Genomic DNA, 12514 nt, shown 5'->3' on the forward strand with positions numbered 1-12514 from the left:
AACTCGTCAAGCTTACATGGTTATGGTTTAACTATTTAGAAAATATATGAAATATTATTTGAATATATATTTATTTTGCCATTACTATAAAGAAACTATAAATTTTCTATTGTCTATCCTCCAAAAAAAATACCTCTCTGTACCTATGTGTGTGTATGTAATCATACCGTGTAGGAGTAGGACAAAAAACGTCATCTACACCTACTAAAATAATAATAGTGGAATTCTCGCCATATGTTCAATATTGTGTTTCAGCCTTCAAGCGACCTTTGCAAAATAGCTTGCAACAGCTGGTCAAATTAATTCACAGCTACATACGTAAAGTATTTACAACAAATGATAAGTTTAAACCACTAACTGTAGTTTTGCGTTTTTTGTTAATTCGGGTATTTATTTACCTCCCTATTAATATGAGGACCACCCGACTCATCCTCTTGAGTTAGCTTGCTTGTCTTAAGGATTCCCTATTCCCTATTCTCTTTCTTTTGCAGCCTATTGGTATAAGTGAATCACCTGTAGCGCGGCGAACAGCATCATCTCCTCCTCGGTGCACATGAGCTCCTGGTGCAGCAGCTGCCAGCGCGCCTGCTGGTACAGCTGTAGAGTGACTCACCTGTAGCGCGGCGAACAGCATCATCTCCTCCTCGGTGCACATGAGCTCCTGGTGCAGCAGCTGCCAACGCGCCTGCTGGTACAGCTGGTTGAGTCTCGCGGCGTCCGCGGGTCGCGCTGACAGCTCGTAGAAGGAGTATAGCTTGAAGCGCAGCTGGAGGGTGTCCCACTCGCGGATGCCTTGCTCCATTATTGAAAGGGAGGAGTCTAGCCAGCTGTGGAAGGGGTGCGTTGTTAATTAATGTGTAGTTAGAAATATGCGTAGTCTAGTCGTTTCAGTCTGGGTGAGGTTTGAGGAGATTCAGGAGAAACATAATATGACTTCATCGGATTGATAATAACCCATGGGAAAACGTCCAATAGGTTACATCATAACCACTCTACGATTCAAAAACACCTTATTGATATCTGATAAATCTCACAAATTAAACCAACGTACCCAACATTCATCCTCGCTCGTTCCATCAGCGACTTCGGGGTCAGCAAGGATTCTCTGCTCTGCGGGCCGGGGTCGATAGGGGAGTCAGCCAATGAGAGGTCAGCTAATGAGTCCAGGGCGTCAAGGGAGGCGGCGCGGGGAGGGGTGCCGCAGTAGCCGCCGTCGCTGGACCCGTCGCTCTGTGTGCTGTAGATGTGCCCGCCGTAACGACGTAGCGTGCCGTTCTGCAATTTTGGCGACGATGTTAGGATGGTTCTTGGTGTGCTATGTTGAGTTAGTAATAGCGGGTTTAGTAAACAGTTGTAATTTGTTTTACAATACTTTATCTCGAGCGCAGACATTGCAAATTATAAAGTAGTCAAAATAATGGCAAGAACAATTACAAAGTTTCAATACTGAGTGGAAAAAAATACAATTTCCTCTAATATTTTATAATATAGGAGTAAGTATGTGAGATTGCTTATAACTACTAATAAGATCAGTGCATCAAGCACAAGTTCACGTAAAGTCACTCGATTCTTATCGCAAAGAATTTTCCAGTGCAAATATTACATCAGCGATTAGTCGGGACGGCTTTGAACTGAATGCATGTAAACTACCGAACGGACCACACAAGATGACCTATTTGTTTTCAATTAATCAGTTTATGACGATCGAGCCAGTAAAGTTAATATGTTGTGCAAATGTGCCGCCAATTTTATGCAATAAATAACCGATTTCAATCTACGTTTTTTTACTTAATGGGGTGGTGTTTAGAGGGTTGAGTTTGTGCTTAAACAGGTCGCCAGGTTCCTTTGAAGGAGCAAATTTTATAGGTAAGTATAAGTACATTTTAATATTGCTATTGTATTGCAATGTTTATACATAGGTATTGTTTACCTGCTGTGAAGCCACAGGGGTGGCGGAGAGCGACCGCGGCGGCGGCGGCGTGGCGGGGCAGCCCCCGTTCGACTTGTCCAGGCTGTTGGACGACCCGCGCGTCATGCCGATGAAGTTGTTCGTGGCCGGGGACATGTTGCCCCGTCTCTTCACCTCTTTGAGGCTCTGGTAGTTCTGCTTCAAGTGCGACGGCTCCAGAGGTATGCATAGTGAGAGCTCTTCCGGATGCCTTATTCCTGGTAATGAAGATTATGAAGGCGATTTAAATTATGAGGGCTATCTATTCATAACAGTTCGAAGAAATTGATACGCTCGATAGAAATTCTTTGTAAATAAAGTTATCGCCTGTCTGCGGTATAAACATAAATATTTAGGGTCACAGTTTATCGCTGCTAACGCTACTTCAAGAACAGGGATTCCTATTTGTATATAAACTATTTTGTGTGTTCATAGACAACGTAGGTGTGAATACCGTGGGTTTCGATTCATGATAACTGCTAAGTTTTAGCATTAAAGTAGGATTAAGCCGTTACAATTCGTAAATTTATATGTAAATCACTAATACCTTAATCTGGCTGTGTATCTAACCGCTCAGCTTTAGATACCGACTGTACTATAACGAGAAGGTTTAACCAGGTTTGTAGAGCGTTTAACACGGTATTTTACAGATGCATAAAGTATTTTACAGTGCTATACATCTATTTATCTAGTTAATGTAAATATATATATAAATAAATAAATAAATAATGTGGGATTGTGGGCCACATAAATAATCCTATGTAGCTGTGCCCTTAGCTGTCACTGATGGGCGATAGCGGGCACAGAAGGCCCAATAGTCTAATAACACACCGCACAAACAACAGAAACTCACCAAGACTCTTGCAAAGCTGCACCACGGCGCTGAACGTGTTAATCGAGAAGTCGATCCTGCAGTCCACATAGCGGAGGTCCGGAAGCTGCACCCGGAGAGGCTTGTGCATGGGCGTGAAGTGTAGGACGGCGTCCGCGTGCACCCCGTACTGGTCCAGGGTGTGCTTCGGCCGCGACAGCCACTTGTTGCGCTGCGGCCACCACAGCGCGTGGTCTGACCAGTCCTTTTTGAATTCTGGAAGGAATGAGGCGGTTTAGATCAGGTCCGAAGGATGTAAATTTGAGTGTAAGGTACTAACGTCTTCAACGAAAGTTTAGACATGACTGTATTTTTAGACGTTAGGAATTCGCAGAAGCTTAATAGCCTGATACTCAAATAAGAGGAGGATTATTAATGTTTGTTAGACATGAATGGTGTGGCAGTCTCCAAGACGGAAGTCGGCGGTGTGATTGCCTACAAAGTTCGTAAGGAGACACTACTGCAAAAAGTAGAAGTGAACCAAACGATGCAATCCAAAATGGAAAAGTAAATTAAGTGTATAGGTGAGAAAAAGAACACAAATGATTTAGTAACTAAATTAAATCAACGCATATAGCAAGGCAAGTCGTCAGCATAAATTCAATCAGACAAAACATTCGCCACCCCCTCCCGCAGTCATTTGTCTTAATTGGCACTCCGAGTCCTTCCAGTAATGACCAATCAGGCTTCATTATACGCACTGCATATTCCGTCTTTATGCAACAAACAACATTATTGATGCGAGGCAACCTGTCTTTGTGCGGAGGCAGGAATCAATTAACTATTCCTCGGCTGCTCGAGTTATACCTTACATGGCGGATTGTTGACGGCAGAGGCGTCGGCAGCGCGTAAATGGCGGAGCTCCTTACAAGATTCTGATCGCTATATGTATTCTGACTTTAAATCTGGTGTTTGAGATCCGATTTGTGGATATGGATTCTTTGCCAGCGTCGATAAAGAAGCCGAGTCGTGACCGGCTTTCACAATGGTTTGTAGGAATTCCTTGTCGTTGTCTATCGAATAACTCTAGCTATTTCGGTATCCAAATATATACAAGATTAAATTTTTACAACCGAGACAACATAATATGCTTGTTGCAGTTAATTCCCTTGACGGGGTGTTATGTGGGACAAGTAAATGTATTTCTGGCTCCAGACAGTAGTTCCTGTGGCCTCAGCCGCCGTCTGGTCGCGTCCACTGCTCTAATGTGCTGACAGATTGTGTACCACCAATGAACATAAATAAACGTGACGTATGCGGGCCGCGGATAACACTTTTATCGACGCGCTTGATAACCATTACAATCTCATATATATAAGTTTTTTTGAACCTGTTATATCTATCGAGTGTTCAGAATTAACCGTACCCAATGCGGAGCTACCATAAATATAACATTCGTAACGGGTTATTATTGACGGTCATAATCAAAAGTGTGACATGACACGAGTGGGGCAGCGATGAAATGCCACGCGGGACGCTCGTGAGCAGGTGTACCTGCCGTGTAAACGGACCGAGATAAGATAAATTAAGCAACACTTTAGACCGAATCATTAAAATGTCGTATACACACACACCGTCTAGAGAATCCTGTTCAATCAACTAGTGGAAACATGAATACCGATGTATAAGAGGGCCTGAAATTATTATAAGCGGATAAATTAATGTGGAACTGGTTTGAGTTGCACATAATAGTCTGCTCTATAAAGTGAACGTGCAACATTATTTGCAAACTGACATTTATAGCCTAATAGCCGTACATCGGATATGTAATATAGAATAGAATAGAATAGAATAGAATACTACTTTATTGACTTAAAAATAATTTACACAAATAACAATTTACAATATAACGCAATAGGCGGCCTTATCGCTAAAAGCGATCTCTTCCAGGCAACCTTTGGGTGGAGGAGAGACTTAAAGAATAAATGAGGAAGGTGTACAAAGTGTAGTAAACATTCTTGTTTAATAATAAATACTTAAATACATACATACATAATGTAATCAAAGTTATATAGATTCATATAATATAGGTAGGTACTATTGCAAGATGGAGGAAAGATAATGTTCTTTTACCTGTTTTTTGAAACCTATAGCTGTCTTCGCAAAACGGATATTTACAGGTAATGCATTCCACAGTCTTATAGCTGTCACAGTAAATGAGTTACTGTAAAACTCAGTAGTATGCGATGGGAAATCTAATAAACGCATTTGTGAAGATCTCATTGGTCTGTTGTCGGGATGGTTTTTAAAAATGAAACGCTCTTTGAGGTACGTTGGAGTTGAGGGATTGAACAGCACAGAGTAGAGTAAAGAGAGAATATGAACATTCCGGCGAAGGCGAATTGGGAGCCACTTGAGTTTATTGCGATATTCGGATATGTGGTCATATTTGCGTAAACCAAATATGAACCGTATGCAGAGATTTTGAAGGCGCTCAAGTTTATTCAGTTGCTCCTCGGTGATATCTGAATAGCAGGCGTCGGCGTAGTCGAGAATGGGAAGTAAAAGAGTTTGTGCAAGCGAGATTTTAGTAGCGGTAGGTAGAAAGTTACGCAGTCTTCTCAGACTGGCTGAGGATGCAAAAATCTTCCGACTGACTTCACAGATCTGTGGCACCCAGGTTAGGTTGGTGTCGATGAGAATACCCAAATTCTTCACCTTATCGGCAAAAGGGATATTAACACCGTCAAAAGAAATCGGGGGTAGTTGAAGCCAGTCGATTTTGGATTTCAGTCTCGAGCTGCCAACCAGTATCACTTGAGTCTTTTTAGGGTTGACCGTAAGCCCATGACACCTGCTCCAGTCAGAGATTTTGTCGAGGTCAGAGTTCACCATTGATATGGCGTTATGTAGCTTCTGTGGAGGCGATTGACAATATATTTGAAGGTCATCTGCGTACAAGTGGTAGGAACATGAAATAGTTTGAGATATGCCGTTTATGAATAAGGCGAAGAGAAGAGGAGATAAGACGCCACCTTGCGGGACACCGGCATTGGTGCTGCACCAAGTTGAAAACGAATCTTCAATGCGTATCCTCTGCCGGCGACCACGCAAGTAACTATGAAACCAGCCAACAGCTTCAGGAGATATGTTAAGAGAACTCAGTATTCCTAGCAGTATATCAAAGTCAACGGTGTTGAAGGCGTTACTGAAGTCAAGCAGTGTTAACACAGTAAGATCACCTTTTTCCATGCCCCAACGGATGTCGTCGTTTATCTTAATTAATGCAGTAACGGTGCTGTGACCAGAGCGAAAGCCGGATTGGAAGGGATTCAGGATATTGTTTTGGGAAAGAAAGGAATTTAATTGATGATGCACCAGGTGCTCAAACACCTTAGAAAGGAAAGATAGAATTGAGATGGGACGGTAGTCTGAGAATGAGGAGGGGTTGGACTTTTTGGGAATAGGGGTAATTTGTGCGTCTTTCCATATAATGGGAAAGGTTTCTGCATCAATGGAGAAGTTAAAGATGTGAGTTATGATAGGAGTGACGACATCAATAATATACGGAGTCTAATAACCGGGCAGGGATAATCTATCCGTTCCAGCTACCGATATTCAGAGCAACACCTATACTGTTATAATAAATCACGAATCTCGGTCATCTATGATGGATGAGGACTCTGTAATTTTTATGTCTACATGAATCCACTCAATTTTGCTCTGTTTCAAGTTTGCTTTGATAAATCAAATATTGAAGATGTTGGGTAAACTACAATTGAGTCATGAATGTCATGATTCAATATCACAAGCATCTTTATCCTTTATTGAAAGAAGTATTTCAACTATGCAGTGCATTCCATTTGGAAGATAACCCGGCCTCCGCTGACCCCTTGTTATAAGAGCAATTGGTTTAAGTGTAAAGTGCATTTTATGTGGTTTTGTCACGCAAGGATGACCCATTTTGGACCTACTGTAAAGGAGAATGAAATTAGGGTCAAGGTCTTGAAGGAACAGTACGGGCAGAGAGCTCTTTCGGCAAAATTTGTTTTCTGAACAAAATAAGAATAATTTGAATGTATTTTAAGAAAACACGTTCGGTTGTTACTAATAATTTTTAGGTTTTAATGAATTTTAATGAAAAGTGATTACGTATTATTGCACTTTTAGGTACCTACAGCGGTAGGAAAATATTTACCAACCTCAGTTCATTTCACTTGCATGTAGGTATGTAAGCTTATGCCTACTTAAACACACAATCTCTGGGGGTAAACATTAAACAGAAGAGTAATTAAACCAACCGTTATTTGTAGTAATAGTAAATAAATCTCGACAAGAGACTCGTAAAGCAAACAGAAGGGGGAGATGCAAGTAATGTAGTGAGCAAATTGGAAATTTTAGACGGCAATAAATGTAAATCGAGAAACGAATATGTTGTTTTCGAAACATAAATGAAATGTACATTATATTAAAAGTAAATTTTCCGTCACATCATGAAAATGTGACTTCCAATCTGTACTATCTCCAGATACAATTATTTTATGGCTGTACTGATTCTTTCATAACATCCTTTATACTTCATACGAAATGGAACAGTGAAATCAATATCAATCAATAAACAATCGATGACAGTAGTTGGCCTTGGTGGTCTCATCAATGAAATGCTCCAGTGGACCCAGTACGCCTCCCTGCGGCGCCCCCTTTGATCTCCGCGACCAAAAACACACAAACCCAGATCCGCTTTCGGATACCCATCATGGCTATCCCATCTCACTGTCAAAACGACTTAACTTAATGATCGAAAGCTTTTAAAACTCTATTTTATGATTTAATTGGTAGGAAACGTAATCCCATGCATTGGGGATTTGGGAGTGCCCCATGTTGCTTGTTTACTGCGAACCGCTACTGTCGGTTAATGGATGATGCGCGTGCGCCGGTTCTTTTCAGAATCAGTATAAATAGATTTACGCTACGGCTCCATACAAAACATGTGCGAGGTTATATCACAGGTGTATTTAGTTTACGTGTTTAAATATATATATAACATTTCACTCTGTCTGCAATTTGTATTATTTTGTAATATTTCTATCGTATAGTTTCATGCCGCCCGAAACCATTGAAGTAAACAAGCCAATAAACAACAGTCAACCTATTCCAATCATGTGAATTGTGAATGCATTAAGCAATTACCGTAAACAATCCTTTGCAACCGAGGTCTTTTAAAGGTTTGCATGAACCACCGTTAATATTGTGAATGACAATATGATCTGTACAGCTGGTTTTGTATGATAATTGATGAGTAGCTGGTAAAGGCAAGCCGGCAGTCGCTGCGTGGGCGCAGTCCCCGCCCACTGATATAGTTACTCTAGCGGGGGCGACGTCACCACCTGATCGCTCTTGAGCAATCAGAGGCCAACATTAGCCAACTAATTCTTAGATAACATCCTGTGAATTGGTATTGCCCTTTGAGGTGGGCGGTCGTTCAGTGCTTGGAGAACCGCTATCTGGAATCAAAGGTCTCCATTGAATAGAATTTTGGTATCTCAGTGTCTTCCACTAGTACAAAAAGATTAATCTACGTAATCTAAAATTTTGACGTCTGAGATAGCGTCTTCTCGATAACGTAAAAGCATTTCTAGTTTATTTGCGCTAGTCTGAATTGAATAAGCAGTTTCGGTTAACGGGATTGATATGAAACGGAACAATTTTAAATTGCTTGGCTATTTGCTTTGCACATTAGCCGTAGTGTTGAGAGCTTTTGATGGATGGTTGAAAGTATCCATCGGATGTGGGCGTTTTCAATCAGCGGCATCTTTGCTAATGCGTTTCGTTTGAATGCTAGCAATATAAGGTGGCCAGTTTCGCATTTTATTAAAAGTATTATAGTTTATCTATCTAAATTCTAGATGCATATCGGAATTTTAAATATCACCTGTAGCCTGTAGCTTGTATTGGAATTTTAGTTATACTATTATTTCCCTCTATTACAGATGTTAACATATTGAATTGCATTGTAAAGTTATTCTATGCGTCATTTAATAATTGTTTTATTTAATTTAAAGGCACGAGTTCTGATTAATCAGGCTATCACGTGTTGTTTCTCAACGTAATAGGTTAGGTTAAATTTTATTCATACCTAAACGATTGAGTGATGTTTATTTAAGTACCTATGTTTATATTCTTTGAAATATAAATAAAGAGAACAGAGCTTTTATTTGTCGCACCGTACCGTATTTCCTTTTACGAGTTAATTGAGTATTTATTATTTCCTCGTTGCGAGTAGTTGCAACCATGCGGATAGCTGATGGTCATTAAAATAAATAATGTTTTGATCGAACTAAGAATAGCATTTAAGCGGCGACCAAGTAAATTCTTCAGTGGAGTTTTGTTCTAAATTATACCATTTAGATTCCGCCATCCAATTTATGCTTTAACTGGAGTGTTACATCTACAAACTATTCGAGATCAAAGACAAGAAAATGTAGAACGCATTGACATGCCGTATTTATAACCAGTTTCATAGAAGAAGGGGATATTGTTTAAAATTAATGAGTTAATTGAATATCAACTGCACCTTGTTTTAGCCTCAGGAAACAATCACGTTCATTCAAGATTCTATCCGACGTGGGCAATACGGTATTTTGCACGTGGGTGATTTATTTCAATGGCCAGCAGACACTATCATTGGCGGCGACATACGAATTCAGGCACAATCGAACGGAGCCTTGATAGTGTGGCCCACACAAGCGAGACAAACCCCGTACCGATAATCTCCAGATACGGGTCGACCACTAAACGACACATCGAAAAGCGACAGCAATAAAACTGACTACAATCGAACGGCTTATGGGATAAATAAATTAAACTTATCGAGGAGACAGATCACGCGTGGTCCCATGTGAAAACCGATTCTATCTGAATGTGGCTCGTTTGAAATTTGTAAACACACATGTACCAGATGCGATCGCACTACTTACCTGCGATGGTGGTAATAAATTTGAAGTTTTACGGCATCGAGCGCAAAGTTGAGTGTCCGTTGTCCCAGCGAGGCAGCGAGGCGGCCGGCGAAGGTTGCGCGACGCCAACACGATACCGTGGGCTCGGTCGGCAACAACTCTATAAAGAGGCTGCTTGAGATCAAAATCGATCTGACTCGGTTAATCGGCATCAGGTTGGCCTATTTCGACGACTTGTTGCGGCGACAAGCCCACGAGCCGGGCAATTACGCCTGTGCCAAATCAAAGGGCTGCGTGAGCAGTCAACAACAACAATTTTAAACTCAGCTATATTAAAAAGCACTTGCACCGGAAAAACAATGACATAATGATGAGATGCACACGTGACAACGTTACAAAACTAATTATTTTAGTGTCTCCTCGCTAATGGTGTGAATCCCGACCGAAACAACAGGATGTAGGCCATTACGAGGGCTTTGCATGTCGACTTCACATTATAGATTTAATGCTACTATCATAGAAATTGATACGGTGATTTCTTCATGTTATTTAATGGGTTCATTTAAGTAAACCCCACATGGATGAAATATAATAAATTGGCCTAATGAAGAAAAGTTTTATGATTAAGCATTGGAAACTCTGATTTTTACCAATTAAAAATACAAAACACGCCAAAATATTTAAAAACTGGTTCTTCATATCGTTAATATTTTAATCAATATTGAGATAGTTTTAGGTGTCAGTAGTAGTTCATTCCACCGAATCTCTACCAGATTACACGAATTTAGATAATTTTAGTCATTTTAGCTTGTTGGTAACTTAAGGACTTTTATCTTTACCCATTAGCTTTAAGATTGGATTTCATTTATACAACGTTTTTGTTACATTATCAACATCAGTAGGTTTATAAATACTAACTAAAACTATATGTATAGTGCTTTAAATTGTTAACACCCATTAGAAGACGAACAAGACAGGTTATGTTAATCATTTTATTGCTATTTAATGAAAACAACGATTCAAGTGATATGGTACTAGGTTTAATTGAGAGTTTAGTGGTTAAAGTTATGGGTGATATTATCAACTACCGTGATTTTAGTGTACGGACGTCACGAAACACACTAACTGGTTAATTTAACATTCAGATACCTTACGCGGCGAATAAAGTAGATACTTCGACTTTCGGATAAGCTTTAGAACGTAAAGTCTCACCTCTACCTGAAAATTGAAAAGACAAATAAACATTATCAGCTGATCTTGAAAAACACACTACAATTTCTTAACATGTTGAATGCTGATGATAGTTAAAACTCACACAAGTGACATGAACAAGGCAATGCTCGTAAAACGTTTATTACGTTGTAGGACGTACGACACGATTGCTATATTAGAACTTATTTCACTGTGATTTCTACAACATTATCAGATTTGAGTGACAAGTTTCCCTACTGCGATAAATTTTATAGGCCGTAAGCTTTTTCTTCTTACTGTGCTATTCTGAAGGTAAAGTCGATGTTTTTTTAAAATTATGTAATTGGGTAGTAGGTATATGTATTGTACAAGTTACAGCATATTTATAGATTGGGTGCATTGATATTCGTTGCGCTAGTACAAAACAACTTATAATCCTACTCATAAAGCTAGACAAAATATTGGTGGGAATCTAAGAGACTTTTGCCCAGAAGAATCATTGGGAATCAATAAGTCATGGAAGTTTAGAATCTGGAAGGTGTCCATTACAATATCGCTTTCCCCATCACCCACTTCAGGGCCAGTGGGCGCGGCGAAAGTGGTGTTATCATAATTATTATTTAAGCGTAGGAATAGCGCCTACACTATGTTACAAAATCAAAATCGTCGATAAGTCATCTTAATAAAATTAAGAACAAATAAAAAAAAAACAGAGAATGTACCAATATAGACTACAGACTATAGAAACGAACGTTTGTATAGATAATGATACAAGCGGAGAACAAACGTTCAATCAGATTCAGAATAATGGTAACAAATTGAAAAGCTGCGTACAAATTATGTCTAGGTTAGAACTGGAACCGGGCCGGCAAATGGAATCAGATCTAGTAAAAGCTTGACATATTGCTCACTGTGGTACACTCAGATCCGGTATACCCTTACGTATCTGTGTGAGACTTGCTGCGTTGAAAGAGAAAGAAGATACTATTGACGCTGGTATAAAGATTGTTTCAGGACAAAACAAAAAGAAATAGAGCATTTGGATTAGAGTAAAAACCTTATTAATTCTTTATTTGACAGTATATAAAATAACAAACAGTAGTATCACAGGCGTAGATGCTAATAAATTACCCATTAACATGTCTGCGGTTGTATCTCATAAATAGTGGATCCAGGGCAGCAATTATAAGTATCAGAGCAATTATAGAGGCGCGAATTTCTACTTCAACAATTAGTAGGCCTGAGCTAAATTATAGGGCACACGATCTTGAGTCTTCGTTTGAAGTTTTTTGTGTATTTGATTATTCTTCGGACTGAATTGTTGTAATGAATAGAGTTCAGTTCCGAGTTTTTTGTAGGTATCAGTAATCTGGAAAGTAAATAACAAGACTGCCAAAACTTATTGGCCTTTTAAGTATTACAATAGTTAGAGTCGAATCAAATTGTCGCACAAACGCCTTCTAGTCACACGGTTACGTAACGCTATGAGAAAATCTCGGCTAAGCAAATGTTTGGCGAAGGAACGATAATCGCTGAACGCAGCATCGCTAGAAAGTTAACCACATACGATAACACAATCTTATCAGTCATTTTTACAGAGGAGGTATT

At 39.7% G+C, this 12514-nt stretch overlaps 1 protein-coding gene across 4 annotated transcripts in view; it reads right to left on the reverse strand.

The window, feature by feature from the left end:
• Positions 1–12514, reverse strand: part of LOC105390836 (unc-112-related protein) — a 40888-nt gene that overhangs the window by 7110 nt on the left and 21264 nt on the right. The window contains exons 2-7 of one of the 4 annotated variants that reach the window (XM_048630058.1): positions 10928–10933; positions 2802–3035; positions 1931–2166; positions 1052–1275; positions 686–827; positions 514–585 (exon numbers count right to left, since the gene is read on the reverse strand). In XM_048630058.1, coding sequence (XP_048486015.1) covers positions 514–585; positions 686–827; positions 1052–1275; positions 1931–2166; positions 2802–3035; positions 10928–10933 — 914 coding nt within the window. Of the gene's footprint in view, positions 1–513; positions 586–613; positions 828–1051; positions 1276–1930; positions 2167–2801; positions 3036–10927; positions 10934–12514 lie in introns of all 4 variants that reach the window. The other 3 variants (XM_048630059.1, XM_038107441.2, XM_038107442.2) reach the window with 3 other exon arrangements.

This window comes from Plutella xylostella, chromosome 25, assembly GCF_932276165.1.
Source record: "Plutella xylostella chromosome 25, ilPluXylo3.1, whole genome shotgun sequence".
NCBI lineage: Eukaryota > Metazoa > Arthropoda > Insecta > Lepidoptera > Plutellidae > Plutella > Plutella xylostella.